At 47.7% G+C, this 23087-nt stretch overlaps 1 protein-coding gene across 1 annotated transcript in view; it reads right to left on the reverse strand.

Annotated features, from left to right (window-relative positions):
• The window catches only part of LOC137322141 (potassium voltage-gated channel subfamily KQT member 5-like), a 502576-nt gene that overhangs the window by 155905 nt on the left and 323584 nt on the right, over nt 1–23087 (reverse strand). The window contains 3 exon segments of the mRNA XM_067985255.1: nt 563–570; nt 13165–13389; nt 14501–14635. Coding sequence (XP_067841356.1) covers nt 563–570; nt 13165–13389; nt 14501–14635 — 368 coding nt within the window.

Consider the following 23087-nt stretch of genomic DNA (forward strand, 5'->3'; position numbering starts at 1 on the left):
AAACAAGGCCAAGGAGGGAGAGGAAAGGGAGGAATAAAACAAAAATGGAAAAAGCAGATTAGTAAAAAGGATCCAAGTGAATGGTGCATTCATGCTCAAAGCACTTGATACATGCCTGAGTGGAGATAGGACACTCTCATAGAACCGCCAGGTGCCCACCAGGTATGTGCGGCTGCCTTCAGTGGAGTAAAACCGCCAAGCAGCCTAAGGTCAAAGGGGAGGTGGGGGAGGGGAGAAACAAGGCACAAAAAGCCCACACAAAATCAGAAAGTAAAATGAGTCGAAAAGGAACAGTAAATAAATCCAAAGACATTTCCTTTTGCTTCAGCTCAGTCTGGAAGAATCGGTCGTGATGTATCGTGTTTTATTGGGAGGGAAACAGGAGCGAATCAATGTCACTGACAGGCCCCAGTTCGATTTGTTCACACAAAATATTAAAATAATTGAATCAGAGCACATTGTTACTTTAAAATAATAAAATAATCGAATAATAAATAATAAATAAATCAGATCCTATTGCTAATCATCCTCTCTATTTCAGAACAGTATTTCAGATCATTACCTGATTTTCTAAAAGTCATCAGCTCAAATACAGGAGACACGACAAGCATGATAACAGGTATTAGATCACAGGGCAGCACGACACTGACAACCCAGAGGCCCGTCCCTCACTGACACTGCTTTATCACTCAACTGAAAATCTCTCCCATCAGGAACAAGTGATTCAAATTCAGAGTAATGTCCAAAGAGACAATGTCCCAATGAAAGCATTCCTGAGGTCAAACACGCTCAGTGTGGTGCTGTAAACACTCGGTGTGGTGCTGTAAACACTCAGTGTGGTGCTGTAAACACTCAGTGTCGTGCTGTAAACACTCAGTGTGGTGCTGTAAACACACTCAGTGTGGTGCTGTAAACACACTCGGTGTGGTGCTGTAAACACTCAGTGTGGTGCTGTAAACACTCGGTGTGGTGCTGTAAACACTCAGTGTGGTGCTGTAAACACTCAGTGTGGTGCTGTAAACACACTCGGTGTGGTGCTGTAAACACACTCGGTGTGGTGCTGTAAACACTCAGTGTGGTGCTGTAAACACACTCAGTGTGGTGCTGTAAACACTCAGTGTGGTGCTGTAAACACACTCGGTGTGGTGCTGTAAACACTCAGTGTGGTGCTGTAAACACACTCGGTGTGGTGCTGTAAACACACTCGGTGTGGTGCTGTAAACACACTCGGTGTGGTGCTGTAAACACACTCGGTGTGGTGCTGTAAACACTCGGTGTGGTGCTGTAAACACTCGGTGTGGTGCTGTAAACACTCGGTGTGGTGCTGTAAACACTCAGTGTGGTGCTGTAAACACTCAGTGTGGTGCTGTAAACACTCAGTGTGGTGCTGTAAACACACTCAGTGTGGTGCTGTAAACACACTCGGTGTGGTGCTGTAAACACTCAGTGTGGTGCTGTAAACACACTCAGTGTGGTGCTGTAAACACTCAGTGTGGTGCTGTAAACACACTCGGTGTGGTGCTGTAAACACTCAGTGTGGTGCTGTAAACACACTCAGTGTGGTGCTGTAAACACACTCGGTGTGGTGCTGTAAACACTCGGTGTGGTGCTGTAAACACTCAGTGTGGTGCTGTAAACACTCGGTGTGGTGCTGTAAACACTCAGTGTGGTGCTGTAAACACACTCAGTGTGGTGCTGTGAACACTCAGTGTGGTGCTGTAAACACTCAGTGTGGTGCTGTAAACACTCGGTGTGGTGCTGTAAACACTCGGTGTGGTGCTGTAAACACTCGGTGTGGTGCTGTAAACACTCAGTGTGGTGCTGTGAACACTCAGTGTGGTGCTGTAAACACTCAGTGTGGTGCTGTAAACACTCGGTGTGGTGCTGTAAACACACTCAGTTGGTGCTGTAAACACTCAGTGTGGTGCTGTAAACACACTCAGTGTGGTGCTGTAAACACTCAGTGTGGTGCTGTAAACACACTCAGTGTGGTGCTGTAAACACTCAGTGTGGTGCTGTAAACACACTCAGTGTGGTGCTGTAAACACTCAGTGTGGTGCTGTAAACACACTCAGTGTGGTGCTGTGAACACTCGGTGTGGTGCTGTAAACACTCGGTGTGGTGCTGTAAACACTCGGTGTGGTGCTGTAAACACTCAGTGTGGTGCTGTAAACACTCAGTGTGGTGCTGTAAACACTCGGTGTGGTGCTGTAAACACTCGGTGTGGTGCTGTAAACACTCAGTGTGGTGCTGTAAACACTCAGTGTGGTGCTGTAAACACACTCAGTGTGGTGCTGTAAACACTCAGTGTGGTGCTGTAAACACACTCAGTGTGGTGCTGTAAACACTCAGTGTGGTGCTGTAAACACACTCAGTGTGGTGCTGTAAACACACTCGGTGTGGTGCTGAAAACACTCGGTGTGGTGCTGTAAACACACTCGGTGTGGTGCTCTAAACACTCAGTGTGGTGCTGTAAACACACTCAGTGTGGTGCTGTAAACACTCGGTGTGGTGCTGTAAACACTCAGTGTGGTGCTGTAAACACTCAGTGTGGTGCTGTAAACACTCAGTGTGGTGCTGTAAACACACTCAGTGTGGTGCTGTAAACACACTCGGTGTGGTGCTGTAAACACTCAGTGTGGTGCTGTAAACACACTCAGTGTGGTGCTGTAAACACTCAGTGTGGTGCTGTAAACACACTCGGTGTGGTGCTGTAAACACTCAGTGTGGTGCTGTAAACACACTCAGTGTGGTGCTGTAAACACACTCGGTGTGGTGCTGTAAACACTCGGTGTGGTGCTGTAAACACTCAGTGTGGTGCTGTAAACACTCGGTGTGGTGCTGTAAACACTCAGTGTGGTGCTGTAAACACACTCAGTGTGGTGCTGTGAACACTCAGTGTGGTGCTGTAAACACTCAGTGTGGTGCTGTAAACACTCAGTGTGGTGCTGTAAACACTCGGTGTGGTGCTGTAAACACACTCAGTGTGGTGCTGTGAACACTCAGTGTGGTGCTGTAAACACTCAGTGTGGTGCTGTAAACACTCGGTGTGGTGCTGTAAACACTCAGTGTGGTGCTGTAAACACACTCAGTGTGGTGCTGTAAACACTCAGTGTGGTGCTGTAAACACTCAGTGTGGTGCTGTAAACACACTCAGTTGGTGCTGTAAACACTCAGTGTGGTGCTGTAAACACACTCAGTGTGGTGCTGTAAACACTCAGTGTGGTGCTGTAAACACACTCAGTGTGGTGCTGTAAACACTCAGTGTGGTGCTGTAAACACTCAGTGTGGTGCTGTAAACACACTCAGTGTGGTGCTGTGAACACTCGGTGTGGTGCTGTAAACACACTCAGTGTGGTGCTGTGAACACTCGGTGTGGTGCTGTAAACACTCGGTGTGGTGCTGTAAACACTCGGTGTGGTGCTGTAAACACTCAGTGTGGTGCTGTAAACACTCAGTGTGGTGCTGTAAACAGTCAGTGTGGTGCTGTAAACACTCAGTGTGGTGCTGTAAACACTCAGTGTGGTGCTGTAAACACTCGGTGTGGTGCTGTAAACACTCAGTGTGGTGCTGTAAACACTCAGTGTGGTGCTGTAAACACACTCAGTGTGGTGCTGTAAACACTCAGTGTGGTGCTGTAAACACACTCAGTGTGGTGCTGTAAACACTCAGTGTGGTGCTGTAAACACACTCAGTGTGGTGCTGTAAACACACTCGGTGTGGTGCTGAAAACACTCGGTGTGGTGCTGTAAACACTCAGTGTGGTGCTGTAAACACACTCAGTGTGGTGCTGTAAACACTCAGTGTGGTGCTGTAAACACACTCAGTGTGGTGCTGTAAACACTCAGTGTGGTGCTGTAAACACTCAGTGTGGTGCTGTAAACACTCGGTGTGGTGCTGTAAACACTCAGTGTGGTGCTGTAAACACTCGGTGTGGTGCTGTAAACACTCAGTGTGGTGCTGTAAACACTCAGTGTGGTGCTGTAAACACTCAGTGTGGTGCTGTAAACACACTCAGTGTGGTGCTGTGAACACTCAGTGTGGTGCTGTAAACACACTCAGTGTGGTGCTGTAAACACTCAGTGTGGTGCTGTAAACACTCGGTGTGGTGCTGTAAACACACTCAGTGTGGTGCTGTGAACACTCAGTGTGGTGCTGTAAACACTCAGTGTGGTGCTGTAAACACTCGGTGTGGTGCTGTAAACACTCAGTGTGGTGCTGTAAACACTCAGTGTGGTGCTGTAAACACTCAGTGTGGTGCTGTAAACACTCAGTGTGGTGCTGTAAACACACTCAGTGTGGTGCTGTGAACACTCAGTGTGGTGCTGTAAACACTCAGTGTGGTGCTGTAAACACTCAGTGTGGTGCTGTAAACACTCGGTGTGGTGCTGTAAACACACTCAGTGTGGTGCTGTAAACACTCAGTGTGGTGCTGTGAACACTCAGTGTGGTGCTGTAAACACTCAGTGTGGTGCTGTAAACACTCGGTGTGGTGCTGTAAACACACTCAGTTGGTGCTGTAAACACTCAGTGTGGTGCTGTGAACACTCAGTGTGGTGCTGTAAACACTCAGTGTGGTGCTGTAAACACTCGGTGTGGTGCTGTAAACACACTCAGTTGGTGCTGTAAACACTCAGTGTGGTGCTGTAAACACACTCAGTGTGGTGCTGTAAACACTCAGTGTGGTGCTGTGAACACTCAGTGTGGTGCTGTAAACACTCAGTGTGGTGCTGTAAACACTCGGTGTGGTGCTGTAAACACACTCAGTGTGGTGCTGTAAACACTCAGTGTGGTGCTGTAAACACACTCAGTGTGGTGCTGTAAACACTCAGTGTGGTGCTGTAAACACACTCAGTGTGGTGCTGTAAACACTCAGTGTGGTGCTGTAAACACTCAGTGTGGTGCTGTAAACACACTCAGTGTGGTGCTGTGAACACTCGGTGTGGTGCTGTAAACACACTCAGTGTGGTGCTGTAAACACTCGGTGTGGTGCTGTAAACACTCGGTGTGGTGCTGTAAACACTCAGTGTGGTGCTGTAAACACTCAGTGTGGTGCTGTAAACACTCGGTGTGGTGCTGTAAACACTCGGTGTGGTGCTGTAAACACTCAGTGTGGTGCTGTAAACACTCAGTGTGGTGCTGTAAACACACTCAGTGTGGTGCTGTAAACACTCAGTGTGGTGCTGTAAACACACTCAGTGTGGTGCTGTAAACACTCAGTGTGGTGCTGTAAACACACTCAGTGTGGTGCTGTAAACACACTCGGTGTGGTGCTGTAAACACTCGGTGTGGTGCTCTAAACACTCAGTGTGGTGCTGTAAACACACTCAGTGTGGTGCTGTAAACACTCGGTGTGGTGCTGTAAACACTCAGTGTGGTGCTGTAAACACTCAGTGTGGTGCTGTAAACACACTCAGTGTGGTGCTGTAAACACACTCGGTGTGGTGCTGTAAACACTCAGTGTGGTGCTGTAAACACACTCAGTGTGGTGCTGTAAACACTCAGTGTGGTGCTGTAAACACACTCGGTGTGGTGCTGTAAACACTCAGTGTGGTGCTGTAAACACACTCAGTGTGGTGCTGTAAACACACTCGGTGTGGTGCTGTAAACACTCGGTGTGGTGCTGTAAACACTCAGTGTGGTGCTGTAAACACTCGGTGTGGTGCTGTAAACACTCAGTGTGGTGCTGTAAACACACTCAGTGTGGTGCTGTGAACACTCAGTGTGGTGCTGTAAACACTCAGTGTGGTGCTGTAAACACTCAGTGTGGTGCTGTAAACACTCGGTGTGGTGCTGTAAACACACTCAGTGTGGTGCTGTGAACACTCAGTGTGGTGCTGTAAACACTCAGTGTGGTGCTGTAAACACTCGGTGTGGTGCTGTAAACACACTCAGTTGGTGCTGTAAACACTCAGTGTGGTGCTGTAAACACACTCAGTGTGGTGCTGTAAACACTCAGTGTGGTGCTGTAAACACACTCAGTGTGGTGCTGTAAACACTCAGTGTGGTGCTGTAAACACTCAGTGTGGTGCTGTAAACACACTCAGTGTGGTGCTGTGAACACTCGGTGTGGTGCTGTAAACACACTCAGTGTGGTGCTGTGAACACTCGGTGTGGTGCTGTAAACACTCGGTGTGGTGCTGTAAACACTCGGTGTGGTGCTGTAAACACTCAGTGTGGTGCTGTAAACACTCGGTGTGGTGCTGTAAACACTCGGTGTGGTGCTGTAAACACTCAGTGTGGTGCTGTAAACACTCAGTGTGGTGCTGTAAACACACTCAGTGTGGTGCTGTAAACACTCAGTGTGGTGCTGTAAACACACTCAGTGTGGTGCTGTAAACACTCAGTGTGGTGCTGTAAACACTCAGTGTGGTGCTGTAAACACACTCAGTGTGGTGCTGTAAACACACTCAGTGTGGTGCTGTAAACACACTCGGTGTGGTGCTGAAAACACTCGGTGTGGTGCTGTAAACACTCGGTGTGGTGCTGTAAACACACTCGGTGTGGTGCTCTAAACACTCAGTGTGGTGCTGTAAACACACTCAGTGTGGTGCTGTAAACACTCAGTGTGGTGCTGTAAACACTCAGTGTGGTGCTGTAAACACTCGGTGTGGTGCTGTAAACACTCGGTGTGGTGCTGTAAACACTCGGTGTGGTGCTGTAAACACTCGGTGTGGTGCTGTAAACACTCAGTGTGGTGCTGTAAACACTCAGTGTGGTGCTGTAAACACTCAGTGTGGTGCTGTAAACACACTCAGTGTGGTGCTGTGAACACTCAGTGTGGTGCTGTAAACACTCGGTGTGGTGCTGTAAACACACTCGGTGTGGTGCTGTAAACACTCGGTGTGGTGCTGTAAACACACTCAGTGTGGTGCTGTGAACACTCAGTGTGGTGCTGTAAACACTCAGTGTGGTGCTGTAAACACTCGGTGTGGTGCTGTAAACACTCAGTGTGGTGCTGTAAACACTCAGTGTGGTGCTGTAAACACTCAGTGTGGTGCTGTAAACACTCAGTGTGGTGCTGTAAACACACTCAGTGTGGTGCTGTAAACACTCAGTGTGGTGCTGTAAACACTCAGTGTGGTGCTGTAAACACTCGGTGTGGTGCTGTAAACACTCGGTGTGGTGCTGTAAACACTCAGTGTGGTGCTGTAAACACACTCAGTGTGGTGCTGTAAACACTCAGTGTGGTGCTGTAAACACTCAGTGTGGTGCTGTAAACACTCAGTGTGGTGCTGTAAACACTCAGTGTGGGGCTGTAAACACATTCAGTGTGGTGCTGTAAACACTCAGTGTGGTGCTGTAAACACTCGGTGTGGTGCTGTAAACACTCGGTGTGGTGCTGTAAACACTCAGTGTGGTGCTGTAAACACTCAGTGTGGTGCTGTAAACACTCAGTGTGGTGCTGTAAACACACTCAGTGTGGTGCTGTAAACACACTCAGTGTGGTGCTGTGAATACTCGGTGTGGTGCTGTAAACACACTCAGTGTGGTGCTGTAAACACTCAGTGTGGTGCTGTAAACACACTCAGTGTGGTGCTGTAAACACACTCAGTGTGGTGCTGTAAACACTCAGTGTGGTGCTGTAAACACTCAGTGTGGTGCTGTAAACACTCAGTGTGGTGCTGTAAACACACTCAGTGTGGTGCTGTAAACACTCAGTGTGGTGCTGTAAACACACTCAGTGTGGTGCTGTAAACACTCAGTGTGGTGCTGTAAACACTCAGTGTGGTGCTGTAAACACACTCAGTGTGGTGCTGTAAACACTCAGTGTGGTGCTGTAAACACTCAGTGTGGTGCTGTAAACACACTCAGTGTGGTGCTGTAAACAGTCAGTGTGGTGCTGTAAACACTCAGTGTGGTGCTGTAAACAGTCAGTGTGGTGCTGTAAACACACTCGGTGTGGTGCTGTAAACACTCAGTGTGGTGCTGTAAACACTCAGTGTGGTGCTGTAAACAGTCAGTGTGGTGCTGTAAACACTCAGTGTGGTGCTGTAAACACACTCGGTGTGGTGCTGTAAACACTCAGTGTGGTGCTGTAAACACACTCAGTGTGGTGCTGTAAACACTCAGTGTGGTGCTGTAAACACACTCAGTGTGGTGCTGTAAACACTCAGTGTGGTGCTGTAAACACTCGGTGTGGTGCTGTAAACACTCGGTGTGGTGCTGTAAACACTCGGTGTGGTGCTGTAAACACTCAGTGTGGTGCTGTAAACACTCAGTGTGGTGCTGTAAACACTCAGTGTGGTGCTGTAAACACTCAGTGTGGTGCTGTAAACACTCAGTGTGGTGCTGTAAACACACTCAGTGTGGTGCTGTAAACACTCAGTGTGGTGCTGTAAACACTCAGTGTGGTGCTGTAAACACACTCAGTGTGGTGCTGTAAACACTCAGTGTGGTGCTGTAAACACTCGGTGTGGTGCTGTAAACACTCGGTGTGGTGCTGTAAACACTCAGTGTGGTGCTGTAAACACACTCAGTGTGGTGCTGTAAACACTCAGTGTGGTGCTGTAAACACTCAGTGTGGTGCTGTAAACACTCAGTGTGGTGCTGTAAACACTCGGTGTGGTGCTGTAAACACTCGGTGTGGTGCTGTAAACACTCAGTGTGGTGCTGTAAACACTCAGTGTGGTGCTGTAAACACTCAGTGTGGTGCTGTAAACACACTCAGTGTGGTGCTGTAAACATTCGGTGTGGTGCTGTAAACACTCGGTGTGGTGCTGTAAACACTCGGTGTGGTGCTGTAAACACTCGGTGTGGTGCTGTAAACACACTCAGTGTGGTGCTGTAAACACTCAGTGTGGTGCTGTAAACACTCAGTGTGGTGCTGTAAACACACTCAGTGTGGTGCTGTGAACACTCAGTGTGGTGCTGTAAACACTCAGTGTGGTGCTGTAAACACTCAGTGTGGTGCTGTAAACACTCAGTGTGGTGCTGTAAACACTCAGTGTGGTGCTGTAAACACTCAGTGTGGTGCTGTAAACACACTCAGTGTGGTGCTGTAAACACTCAGTGTGGTGCTGTAAACACTCAGTGTGGTGCTGTAAACACTCAGTGTGGTGCTGTAAACACTCAGTGTGGTGCTGTAAACACACTCGGTGTGGTGCTGTAAACACTCAGTGTGGTGCTGTAAACACACTCAGTGTGGTGCTGTAAACACTCAGTGTGGTGCTGTAAACACACTCAGTGTGGTGCTGTAAACACTCAGTGTGGTGCTGTAAACACTCGGTGTGGTGCTGTAAACACTCGGTGTGGTGCTGTAAACACTCGGTGTGGTGCTGTAAACACTCGGTGTGGTGCTGTAAACACTCAGTGTGGTGCTGTAAACACTCAGTGTGGTGCTGTAAACACTCAGTGTGGTGCTGTAAACACACTCAGTGTGGTGCTGTAAACACTCAGTGTGGTGCTGTAAACACTCAGTGTGGTGCTGTAAACACACTCAGTGTGGTGCTGTAAACACTCAGTGTGGTGCTGTAAACACTCAGTGTGGTGCTGTAAACACTCGGTGTGGTGCTGTAAACACTCGGTGTGGTGCTGTAAACACACTCAGTGTGGTGCTGTAAACACTCAGTGTGGTGCTGTAAACACTCAGTGTGGTGCTGTAAACACTCAGTGTGGTGCTGTAAACACTCGGTGTGGTGCTGTAAACACTCGGTGTGGTGCTGTAAACACTCAGTGTGGTGCTGTAAACACTCAGTGTGGTGCTGTAAACACTCAGTGTGGTGCTGTAAACACACTCAGTGTGGTGCTGTAAACACTCAGTGTGGTGCTGTAAACACTCGGTGTGGTGCTGTAAACACTCAGTGTGGTGCTGTAAACACTCGGTGTGGTGCTGTAAACACTCGGTGTGGTGCTGTAAACACTCGGTGTGGTGCTGTAAACACTCGGTGTGGTGCTGTAAACACTCAGTGTGGTGCTGTAAACACTCAGTGTGGTGCTGTAAACACTCAGTGTGGTGCTGTAAACACACTCAGTGTGGTGCTGTAAACACTCAGTGTGGTGCTGTAAACACACTCAGTGTGGTGCTGTGAACACTCAGTGTGGTGCTGTAAACACTCAGTGTGGTGCTGTAAACACTCAGTGTGGTGCTGTAAACACACTCAGTGTGGTGCTGTAAACACTCAGTGTGGTGCTGTAAACACTCAGTGTGGTGCTGTAAACACACTCAGTGTGGTGCTGTAAACACTCAGTGTGGTGCTGTAAACACACTCAGTGTGGTGCTGTAAACACTCAGTGTGGTGCTGTAAACACTCAGTGTGGTGCTGTAAACACTCAGTGTGGTGCTGTAAACACTCAGTGTGGTGCTGTAAACACTCAGTGTGGTGCTGTAAACACTCAGTGTGGTGCTGTAAACACTCAGTGTGGTGCTGTAAACACACTCAGTGTGGTGCTGTAAACACTCAGTGTGGTGCTGTAAACACTCAGTGTGGTGCTGTAAACACACTCAGTGTGGTGCTGTAAACACTCAGTGTGGTGCTGTAAACACTCAGTGTGGTGCTGTAAACACTCAGTGTGGTGCTGTAAACACTCAGTGTGGTGCTGTGAACACACTCAGTGTGGTGCTGTGAATACTCGGTGTGGTGCTGTAAACACTCAGTGTGGTGCTGTAAACACTCAGTGTGGTGCTGTAAACACTCAGTGTGGTGCTGTAAACACTCAGTGTGGTGCTGTAAACACTCAGTGTGGTGCTGTAAACACACTCGGTGTGGTGCTGTAAACACTCATTGTGGTGCCGTAAACACTCGGTGTGGTGCTGTAAACACTCGGTGTGGTGCTGTAAACACTCAGTGTGGTGCTGTAAACACTCGGTGTGGTGCTGTAAACACACTCAGTGTGGTGCTGTAAACACACTCAGTGTGGTGCTGTAAACACTCGGTGTGGTGCTGTAAACACTCAGTGTGGTGCTGTAAACACACTCAGTGTGGTGCTGTAAACACTCAGTGTGGTGCTGTAAACACTCAGTGTGGTGCTGTGAACACTCGGTGTGGTGCTGTAAACACTCGGTGTGGTGCTGTAAACACTCGGTGTGGTGCTGTAAACACTCAGTGTGGTGCTGTAAACACTCAGTGTGGTGCTGTAAACACTCAGTGTGGTGCTGTAAACACACTCAGTGTGGTGCTGTAAACACACTCAGTGTGGTGCTGTAAACACACTCAGTGTGGTGCTGTAAACACTCGGTGTGGTGCTGTAAACACTCGGTGTGGTGCTGTAAACACTCGGTGTGGTGCTGTAAACACTCGGTGTGGTGCTGTAAACACACAGTGTGGTGCTGTAAACACTCAGTGTGGTGCTGTAAACACTCAGTGTGGTGCTGTAAACACACTCAGTGTGGTGCTGTAAACACACTCAGTGTGGTGCTGTAAACACACTCAGTGTGGTGCTGTAAACACTCGGTGTGGTGCTGTAAACACTCAGTGTGGTGCTGTAAACACTCAGTGTGGTGCTGTAAACACTCAGTGTGGTGCTGTAAACACTCGGTGTGGTGCTGTAAACACTCGGTGTGGTGCTGTAAACACTCGGTGTGGTGCTGTAAACACTCGGTGTGGTGCTGTAAACACACAGTGTGGTGCTGTAAACACTCAGTGTGGTGCTGTAAACACACTCAGTGTGGTGCTGTAAACACACTCAGTGTGGTGCTGTAAACACTCGGTGTGGTGCTGTAAACACTCGGTGTGGTGCTGTAAACACTCGGTGTGGTGCTGTAAACACTCGGTGTGGTGCTGTAAACACTCGGTGTGGTGCTGTAAACACTCAGTGTGGTGCTGTAAACACACAGTGTGGTGCTGTAAACACTCAGTGTGGTGCTGTAAACACTCAGTGTGGTGCTGTAAACACACTCAGTGTGGTGCTGTAAACACTCGGTGTGGTGCTGTAAACACTCAGTGTGGTGCTGTAAACACTCAGTGTGGTGCTGTAAACACTCAGTGTGGTGCTGTAAACACACTCAGTGTGGTGCTGTAAACACTCGGTGTGGTGCTGTAAACACTCAGTGTGGTGCTGTAAACACTCAGTGTGGTGCTGTAAACACTCAGTGTGGTGCTGTAAACAGTCAGTGTGGTGCTGTAAACACTCAGTGTGGTGCTGTAAACACACAGTGTGGTGCTGTAAACACTCAGTGTGGTGCTGTAAACACTCAGTGTGGTGCTGTAAACACTCGGTGTGGTGCTGTAAACACTCGGTGTGGTGCTGTAATGGTGCTGTAAACACTCGGTGTGGTGCTGTAAACACTCGGTGTGGTGCTGTAAACACACGGTGTGGTGCTGTAAACACACGGTGTGGTGCTGTAAACACTCGGTGTGGTGCTGTAAACACTCGGTGTGGTGCTGTAAACACTCGGTGTGGTGCTGTAAACACTCGGTGTGGTGCTGTAAACACTCGGTGTGGTGCTGTAAACACTCGGTGTGGTGCTGTAAACACTCGGTGTGGTGCTGTAAACACTCGGTGTGGTGCTGTAAACACTCGGTGTGGTGCTGTAAACACTCGGTGTGGTGCTGTAAACACTCGGTGTGGTGCTGTAAACACTCGGTGTGGTGCTGTAAACACTCAGTGTGGTGCTGTAAACACTCAGTGTGGTGCTGTAAACACACTCAGTGTGGTGCTGTAAACACTCAGTGTGGCGCTGTAAACACACTCAGTGTGGTGCTGTAAACACTCAGTGTGGTGCTGTAAACACACTCAGTGTGGTGCTGTAAACACACTCAGTGTGGTGCTGTAAACACTCGGTGTGGTGCTGTAAACACTCAGTGTGGTGCTGTAAACACTCGGTGTGGTGCTGTAAACACTCGGTGTGGTGCTGTAAACACTCAGTGTGGTGCTGTAAACACACTCAGTGTGGTGCTGTAAACACACTCAGTGTGGTGCTGTAAACACACTCAGTGTGGTGCTGTAAACACACTCAGTGTGGTGCTGTAAACACACTCAGTGTGGTGCTGTAAACACTTGGGGAAGAATTGGATAACGTTCCAAATCGGATAACTTTGTGCTGCTTGCTAATTATCATGATATTTCTGTGCAGCCAACGCAACATTTGGTATCAACCAGCTGCTGAGAGGCTGCAAGGAGAATGAGGAAGTTGGAAATGGGGCGTACACAACGCACATCATCAGCAGGCTGCACCTCTTAAAGGTGCAGGTGCACATTTCAAATGGCAGGTACACAGCTTACCTGCAGGAGGGAAAGATGGCCACAAGAATAGCTGGACCGGCACGAGAGAGGGTTCAACGCTTCTCTGATGATGCTCTGGAGGCCCTGGTGGAAGGCGTAGACGAAAGGAGGGCCAACGTGTACCCACAGGATGGCCGGAGACCCTCCAGACTGCAGCTCTGCAGGCATTGGCAGGCTGTGACACAGGAAGTATACGCCAGGAGTGTCACACCACGCACATGGTTGCTGTGCCGAAAGAAGTTCAATGATTTGACACGAGTGTTCAAGGTGAGTGAATGCAAGTGTCAAGTGACACATCCAACCAACTGTGCCACTGCTCCACGCATTACACTCCCTGTCACCCACCCACCAATAACACACTGCCCATCCATACGCAATGCTGCACTCGGCATGCTGCATCTCACCCGCACATAGTACCACACTTGCAGGCCACACCACCACCACTCACAAGCTGCAGTCTGAAGCCGGGCCATCCCGGCCCACAGCTGCTCGAGGTCGTCCTCTGAGGCCATCTGCACGCTCCTCGATTGAAGGCCAGCAGCCTCCCACCACACATGCTCCAGCCACTGGGGAAGCACCTCGTAGGAGCACTAGGATAGGTAAAGGCACACGAACAACAGGCACTGAGGGAATGCACAAGGGTGAATAGTTCTGTTATGTTTGCATCATTTCATTTATTCATTGATAAATGAGGCTTTGATTTTGCATTTGGTGGTGGTTTCTATTCATGCAATGAGATGAGAGGGAAACCAATGTGTAATCAGATGGAGGGCGATTTGATTGTCTTGTGGAAGCGGAAAGGTGGGGAGTGTAGGACTGTTGGTGAGTTGGGGGATATAGTTCACATTATTGATCACGGGCACGGATCAGGCGAGCACACAGAGCCCTTGCAGACAAGGCGTGTGGTTCCTGTTACACACTTGCATCTTTCTCCACTTCCCCATCAGGCTCCACCCCCTCCTCCTCTTACTCCTCCTCCTCCTCAACCTCTTCGTCTTCCTCCTCAGCCTCCTCCTCCTCCACCTCCGGTTCAGGGTCTTCTCCAATCATTGGTGGCAAAGGCTGGTCCCTCATGATGGCGAGGTTGTGCAGGATGCAGCAGACCACCACGAATCTGCCCACCCGCTCAGGGGAGTACTGCAGGGCTCCTCCAGACCAGTCCAGGCAGTGGAAGCGTTGTTTGAGGAGGCCTATGGTGTGCTCCACGATGTTGGGTGTGGCAGCATGGCTCTCATTATAGGCCTGCTGTGCACGTGTGTGTGGATTCCTGACCGGTGTCATGAGCCACGGTGTGAGGGGATAACCCTTGTCGCCCAGTAGCCAGCCTTTGACTTGCCGAGACGGGCGAAAGATAACTGGTACATTGGACTGCCGCATGACGAAGGCGTCGTGACTGGTCCCAGCGGGCATCAAACTCCATGATTCGATGCGTGTGGTCGCACACCAGCTGCACGTTAAGGGAGTGGAAGCCCTTTCGGTTGACGAAGACGGCTGAGTTGATATGTGGGGCATGCAGGGCAATATGTGTGCAGTCGATAACACCCTGCACCATGGGGAAGCCAGCAATGCGGGCGAACCCCCGTGCTCGCTCGTTCTGTTTGTCTCTGTGGAGAGGGAAGGTGATGAACCTGTTCCTCATCTGGTACAGTGTGTCTGTGACCTCCCTTATGCAGCAGTGCACTGCATACTGCGAGATGTTGCACATGTCGCCAGCAGAGGCCTGAAATGACCCTGAGCCGTGGAAATTCAGCGCCACGGTGACCTTCACAGCCACAGGTGATGCTGTCCTTGCCCTGCTCTGAGGCTGCTGTTGTGGCCGCACCAGTTGACAGATCTTGGTGACGGCTTCCTTGGTGAACTTCAGATGTCTGATGCAATCCTTCTCGGTCATGTTGAGGTAAGAGCATTGATCCCGGAAGGCCCTCATTGGGTAGGGTCTTTTTTTTTAATCACTCATGGGATGTGGGTGTCGCTGGCAAGGCCAGCATTTATTGCCCATCCCTAATTGCCCTTGAGAAGGTGGTGGTGAGCCGCCTTCTTGAACCGCTGCAGTCCGTGTGGTGAAAGTTCTCCCATAGTGCTGTCAGGTAGGGAGTTCCAGGATTTTGACCCAGCGACGATGAAGGAATGACGATGTATTTCCAAGTCGGGATGGTAAGTGACTTGGAGGGGAACATGCAGGTGGTGTTGTTCCCATGTACCTGCTGCTCTTGTCCTTCTAGGTGGTAGAGGTCGCAGGTTTGGGAGGTGCTGTCGAAGAAGCCTTGGCAAGTTGCTGCAGTGCATCCTGTGGATGGTACACACTGCAGCCACTGTGCGCCGGTGGTGAAGGGAGTGAATGTTTAGGGTGGTGGATGGGGTGCCAATCAAGCGGGCTGCTTTGTCCTGGATGGTGTCGAGCTTCTTGAGTGTTGGAGCTGCACTCATCCAGGCAAGTGGAGAGTATTCCATCACACTCCTGACTTGTGCCTTGCAGATGGTGGAAAGGCTTTGGGGAGTCAGGAGGTGAGTCACTCGCTGCAGAATACCCAGCCTCTGACCTGCTCTTGCAGCCACAGTATTTATATGGCTGGTCCAGTTAAGATTCTGGTCAATGCTGACCCCCAGGTTGATGGTGGGGGATTCGGCGATGGTAATGCCATTGAATGTCAAGGGGAGGTGGTTAGACTCTCTCTTGTTGGAGATGGTCATTGCCTGACACTTATCTGGCGCGAATGTTACTTGCCACTTATCAGCCCAGGCCTGGAAGTTGTGCAGGTCTTGCTGCATGCGGGCACGGACTGCTTCATTATCTGAGGGGTTGCTCCTGCTCAGTGCCCAGCGTCTCCTCGTCCTCCGTCTCCTCGCAGCTTGACCTGCTGGGTGTGGCCTCTCTGCATGCTCCCAGTCGTGCCCATTGCCCAGCGGCAGCCCGAGCAGACCACCCATGGTTGGCATGAATGTTGTTCAACCAGGGTTGTAACTTTCTGACCCGTGAGGCAGTACCTGCCAAAGCACTCGCAAAAGTAGTGTAGGAACTCTCTCAGCAAGAATAGGGAGCTTCAAAAAACACTTCCTACTCCTCCAGCAGCCAGAAGCAATAATCCAGCAACGAACCTATAACACCTGCATGACCCCTTTAAATAGCGCTGGTGGAGGGTCCTTCAGGCACTGTATGACACATTTAGGTGGTCGGGGATAAGACTGTGCGTTGAGTTGAGCGTTAAGGTCGAAAATGGTGTCTATCCCTTTAAGTCAGCGTTCCACACTGACTGCACGCATTTTCTCCCTACTTTACACACTTCCAGCGTTTGGTATTTGCGCCTGCGTTAACTCCTATACCAAGATGGCGTCTGGCGCACGTCACACAGGCAACGTGTGTGCGCATCCAAGACGCCATCTTGGATGTTGGAGAGGCCATGTAGCGCTGAAACAATGGGCGCTACACGGCCCAATTTAGCGCCCTGAGATTTTTATTGGAGTGTGGTGAAAACTGGGATTTATATTGGAATGCTGGTGAAGACTGGGAATAGTTTTGGAATGCTGGTGAAGACTGGGATTTCTATTGGAGTGCCGGTGAAGACTGGGATTTATATTGGAGTGCTGGTGAAGACTGGGATTTGTATTGGAGTGCAGGTGAAGACTGGGATTGATATTGGAATACCGGTGAAGACTGGGATTTGTATTGGAGTGCTCGTGAAGACTGGGATTTCTATTGGAGTGCCGGTGAAGACTGGGATTTATATTGGAGTGCAGGTGAAGACTGGGATTGATATTGGAATACCGGTGAAGACTGGGATTTGTATTGGAGTGCTGGTGAAGACTGGGATTTCTATTGGAGTGCCGGTGAAGACTGGGATTTATATTGGAGTACTCGTGAAGACTGGGATTTATACTGGAGTGCCGGTGAAGACTGGGATTTATATTGGAATGCTCGTGAAGACTGGGATTTCTATTGGAATGCCGGTAAAGACTGGGATTTATATTGGAGTGCCGGTGAAGACGGGATTTTTCTGGAGTGCCGGTGAAGACTGTGATTTCTATTGGAGTGCCAGCGAAGACTGGGATTTATAAAGGAATACCGGTGAAGACTGGGATTTATATTGGAATGCAGGAGAAGACTGGGATTTGTATTGGAATACTGGTGAAGACTGGGATTTATATAGGAATACCGGTGAAGACTGGGATTTATATTGGAGTGCTCGTGAAGACTGGGATTTGTATTGGAATACTGGTGAAGACTGGGATTTATATTGGAATACTGGTAAAGACTGGGATCTATATTGGAATGCTGGTGAAGACTGGGAATTATATTGGAATGCCGGTGAAGACTGGGAATTATATTGGAATGCCGGTGAAGACTGGGATTTATATTGGAGAGCTCGTGAAGAATGGGATTTATGTTGGAATGCCAGTGAAGACTGGGATCTATATTGGAATGCTGGTGAAGACTGGGAATTATATTGGAATGCCGGTGAAGACTGGGATTTATATTGGAGTGCTCGTGAAGAATGGGATTTATGTTGGAATGCCGGTGAAGACTGGGATCTATATTGGAGTGCTCGTGAAGACTGGGATTTATGTTGGAATGCCGGTGAAGACTGGGATTTATATTGGAATACCGGTGAAGAATGGGATTTATATTGGAGTGCTCGTGAAGACTGGGATTTGTATTGGAATGCTGGTAAAGACTGGGATTTATATTGGAATACCGGTGAAGACTGGGATTTATATTGGAATACCGGTGAAGAATGGGATTTATATTGGAGTGCTCGTGAAGACTGGGATTTGTATTGGAATGCTGGTAAAGACTGGGATTTATATTGGAATACCAGTGAAGACTGGGATTTATATCGGAATACCGGTGAAGACTGGGATTTATATTGGAGTGCAGGTGAAGACTGGGATTTATACTGGAGTGCCGGTGAACACTCGGATTTATACTGGAGTGCCGGTGAAGACTGGGATTTCTATTGGAGTGCCGGTGAAGACTGGGATTTATATTGGAGTGCCGGTGAAGACGGGATTTATATTGGAGTGCCAGTGAAGACTGGGATTTATATTGGAGTGCCGGTGAAGACGGGATTTGTATTGGCATACCGGTGAAGACTGGGATTTATATAGGAATACCGGTGAAGAATGGGATTTATATTGGAGTGCTCGTGAAGTCTGGGATTTGTATTGGAATGCTGGTGAAGACTGGGATTTATGTTGGAGTGCTCGTGAAGACTGGGATTTATATTGGAGTGCCGGTGAAGACTGGGATTTATATTGGAATACCGGTGAAGACTGGGATTTATATTGGAATGCTGGTGAAGACTGGGATTTATATTGGAGTGCTCGTGAAGACTGGGAATTATATTGGAATGCCGGTGAAGACTGGGATTTATATTGGAGAGCTCGTGAAGAATGGGATTTATGTTGGAATGCCAGTGAAGACTGGTATCTATATTGGAATGCTGGTGAAGACTGGGAATTATATTGGAATGCCGGTGAAGACTGGGATTTATATTGGAGTGCTCGTGAAGAATGGGATTTATGTTGGAATGCCGGTGAAGACTGGGATCTATATTGGAGTGCTCGTGAAGACTGGGATTTATGTTGGAATGCCGGTGAAGACTGGGATCTATATTGGAATGCTGGTGAAGACTGGGATTTATATTGGAATACCGGTGAAGAATGGGATTTATATTGGAGTGCTCGTGAAGACTGGGATTTGTATTGGAATGCTGGTAAAGACTGGGATTTATATTGGAATACCGGTGAAGACTGGGATTTATATTGGAATACCGGTGAAGAATGGGATTTATATTGGAGTGCTCGTGAAGACTGGGATTTGTATTGGAATGCTGGTAAAGACTGGGATTTATATTGGAATACCAGTGAAGACTGGGATTTATATTGGAATACCGGTGAAGACTGGGATTTATATTGGAGTGCAGGTGAAGACTGGGATTTATACTGGAGTGCCGGTGAACACTCGGATTTATACTGGAGTGCCGGTGAAGACTGGGATTTCTATTGGAGTGCCGGTGAAGACTGGGATTTATATTGGAGTGCCGGTGAAGACGGGATTTATATTGGAGTGCCAGTGAAGACTGGGATTTATATTGGAGTGCCGGTGAAGACGGGATTTGTATTGGCATACCGGTGAAGACTGGGATTTATATAGGAATACCGGTGAAGAATGGGATTTATATTGGAGTGCTCGTGAAGTCTGGGATTTGTATTGGAATGCTGGTGAAGACTGGGATTTATGTTGGAGTGCTCGTGAAGACTGGGATTTATATTGGAGTGCCGGTGAAGACTGGGATTTATATTGGAATACCGGTGAAGACTGGGATTTATATTGGAATGCTGGTGAAGACTGGGATTTATATTGGAATGCTGGTGAAGACTGGGATTTATACTGGAGTGCAGGAGAAGACTGGGATTTATATTGGAATGCAGGAGAAGACTGGGATTTATACTGGAGTGCAGGTGAAGACTGGGATTTATACTGGAGTGCAGGAGAAGACTGGGATTTATATTGGAATGCCAGTGAAGACTGGGATTTATATTGGAATGCAGGAGAAGACTGGGATTGAAACTGGAGTGCAGGTGAAGACTGGGATTTATACTGGAGTGCCGGTGAAGACTGGGATTTATACTGGAGTGCAGGTGAAGACGGGATTTCTATTGGAGTGCCGTTGAAGACTGGGATTTATACTGGAGTGCCGGTGAAGACGGGATTTCTATTAGAGTGCCGGGGAAGACTGGGATTTATACTGGAGTGCCGGTGAAGACTGGGATTTATATTGGAGTGCCGGTGAAGACTGGGATTTCTATTGGAGTGCCGGTGAAGACTGGGATTTATATTGGAATACCGGTGAAGAATGGGATTTATATTGGAATGACAATGAAAACTAGGATTTATATTGGAATGCCGGTGAAGACTGGGATTTCTATTGGAGTGCCGGTGAAGACTGGGATTTATATTGGAATGCTGGTGAAGACTGGGATTTATATTGGAATGCCGGTGAGGAGTGGGATTTATACTGGAATACCGGTGAAGACTGGGATTTATATTGGAGTGCTTGTGAAGACTGGGATTTATATTGGAATGCCGGTGAAGAATGGGATTTATATTGGAGTGCTGGTGAAGAATGGGAGTTATATTGGAATACCGGTGAAGACTGGGATTTATATTGGAATACCGGTGAAGACTGGGATTTATATTGGAATGCCGGTGAAGAATGGGATTTATATTGGAATGCTCGTGAAGACTGGGATTTGTATTGGAATACCGGTGAAGACTGGGATTTATATTGGAATACCGGTGAAGACTGGGATTTATATTGGAGTGCTGGTGAAGAATGGGAGTTATATTGGAATACCGGTGAAGACTGGGATTTATATTGGAATGCCGGTGAAGACTGGGATTTATATTGGAATACCGGTGAAGACTGGGATTTGTATTGGAATGCTGGTGAAGAATGGGATTTATATTGGAGTGCTAGAGAAGACTGGGATTTATATAGGAATACCGTTGAAGACTGGGATTTATATTGGAATGCTGGTGAAGAATGGGATTTATATTGGAATGCCGATGAAGACTGGGATTTATACTGGAATACCGGTGAAGACATGGGATTTATATTGGAATGCCGGTGAAGACTGGGATTTATATTGGAATGCTGGTGAAGACTGGGATTTATATTGGAGTGCAGGTGAAGACTGGGATTTGTATTGGAATGCTGGTGAAGACTGGGATTTATATTAGAATGCCGGTGAAGACTGGGATTTATATTGGAATGCCGGTAAAGACTGGGATTTATATTGGAGTGCTCGTGAAGACTGGGATTTATTTTGGAATGCCGGTGAAGACTGGGATTTATATTGGAATACCGGTGAAGAATGGGATTTCTATTGGAGTGCTGGTGAAGAATGTGATTTATATTGGAGTGCTCGTGAAGACTGGGATTTATATTGGAGTGCCGGTGAAGACTGGGATTTATATTGGAGTGCCGGTGAAGACTGGGATTTGTATTGGAATACCGGTGAAGACTGGGATTTATATTGGAGTGCTGCTGAAGACTGGGATTTATACTGGAATGACAATGAAGACTAGGATTTATATTGGAATGCCGGTGAAGACTGGGATTTATATTGGAGTGCCGGTGAAGACTGGGATTTGAATTGGAATACCGGTGAAGACTGGGATTTATATTGGAGCACTGCTGTAGACTGGGATTTATACTGGAATGACGATGAAGACAGGGATTTATATTGGAATGCCGGTGAAGACTGGGATTTATATTGGAATACCGGTGAAGACTGGGATTTATATTGGAGCGCTGCTGAAGACTGGGATTTATATTGGAATGCCGGTGAAGACTAGGATTTATATTGGAATGCCAGTGAAGACTGGGATTTATATTGGAATGCCGGTGAAGACCCAGATTTATATTGGTGTGCTGGTGAAGAGTTGCGTTTATATTGGAATGACAATGAAGACAGGGATTTATATTGGAATGACGATGAAGACAGGGATTTATATTGGAATGACGATGACGACTGGGATTTATATTGGAATGACGATGAAGACAGGGATTTATATTGGAATGACGATGAAGACTGGGATTTATATTGGAATGACGATGAAGACTGGGATTTATATTGGAATGACGATGAAGACAGGGATTTCTACTGGAATGACGATGAAGACTGGGATTTATATTGGAATGCCGGTGAAGACCCGGATTTATATTGGGGTGCTGGTGAAGACTTGGGTTTATACTGGAATGACGATGAAGACTGGGATTTATACTGGAATGACGACGAAGACAGGGATTTATATTGGAATGACGACGAAGACTGGGATTTATACTGGAATGATGATGAAGACTGGGATTTATACTGGAATGACGATGAAGACTGGGATTTATATTGGAATGACAATGAAGACTGGGATTTATTCTGGAATGACTATGAAGACTGGGATTTATATTGGAATGACTATGAAGACTGGGATTTATATTGGAATGACTATGAAGACTGGGATTTATATTGGAATGACGATGAAGACTGGGATTCATATTGGAATGATGATGAAGACTGGGATTTATATTGGAATGACTATGAAGACTGGGATTTATTCTGGAATGACTATGAAGCCTGGGATTTATATTGGAATGACGATGAAGACTGGGATTTATATTGGAATGACTATGAAGACTGGGATTTATACTGGAATGACGATGAAGACTGGGATTTATTCTGGAATGACTATGAAGATTGGGATTTATATTGGAATGGCGATGAAGACTGGGATTTATATTGGAATGCCGGTGAAGACTGGGATTTATATTGGAATACCGGTGAAGACTGGGATTTGTATTTGAATGCTGGTGAAGAATGGGATTTATATTGGAGTGCTGGTGAAGACTGGGATTTATATAGGAATACCGTTGAAGACTGGGATTTATATTGGAATGCTGGTGAAGAATGGGATTTATATTGGAGTGCTGGTGAAGACTGGGATTTATATAGGAATACCGTTGAAGAATGGGATTTAAATTGGAATGCAGGTGAAGACTGGGATTTGTATTGGAATGCCGGTGAAGACTGGGATTTATATTGGAATACCGGTGAAGACTGGGATTTATGTTGGAATGCCGATGAAGACTGGGATTTATACTGGAATACTGGTGAAGACATGGGATTTATATTGGAATGCCGGTGAAGACTGGGATTTATATTGGAGTGCAGGTGAAGACTGGGATTTGTATTGGAATGCTGGTGAAGACTGGGATTTATATTAGAATGCCGGTGAAGACTGGGATTTATATTGGAATGCCGGTAAAGGCTGGGATTTATATTGGAGTGCTCGTGAAGACTGAGATTTATTTTGGAATGCCGGTGAAGACTGGGATTTATATTGGAATACCGGTGAAGAATGGGAT

This window comes from Heptranchias perlo, chromosome 5, assembly GCF_035084215.1.
Source record: "Heptranchias perlo isolate sHepPer1 chromosome 5, sHepPer1.hap1, whole genome shotgun sequence".
NCBI classification, from domain to species: domain Eukaryota; kingdom Metazoa; phylum Chordata; class Chondrichthyes; order Hexanchiformes; family Hexanchidae; genus Heptranchias; species Heptranchias perlo.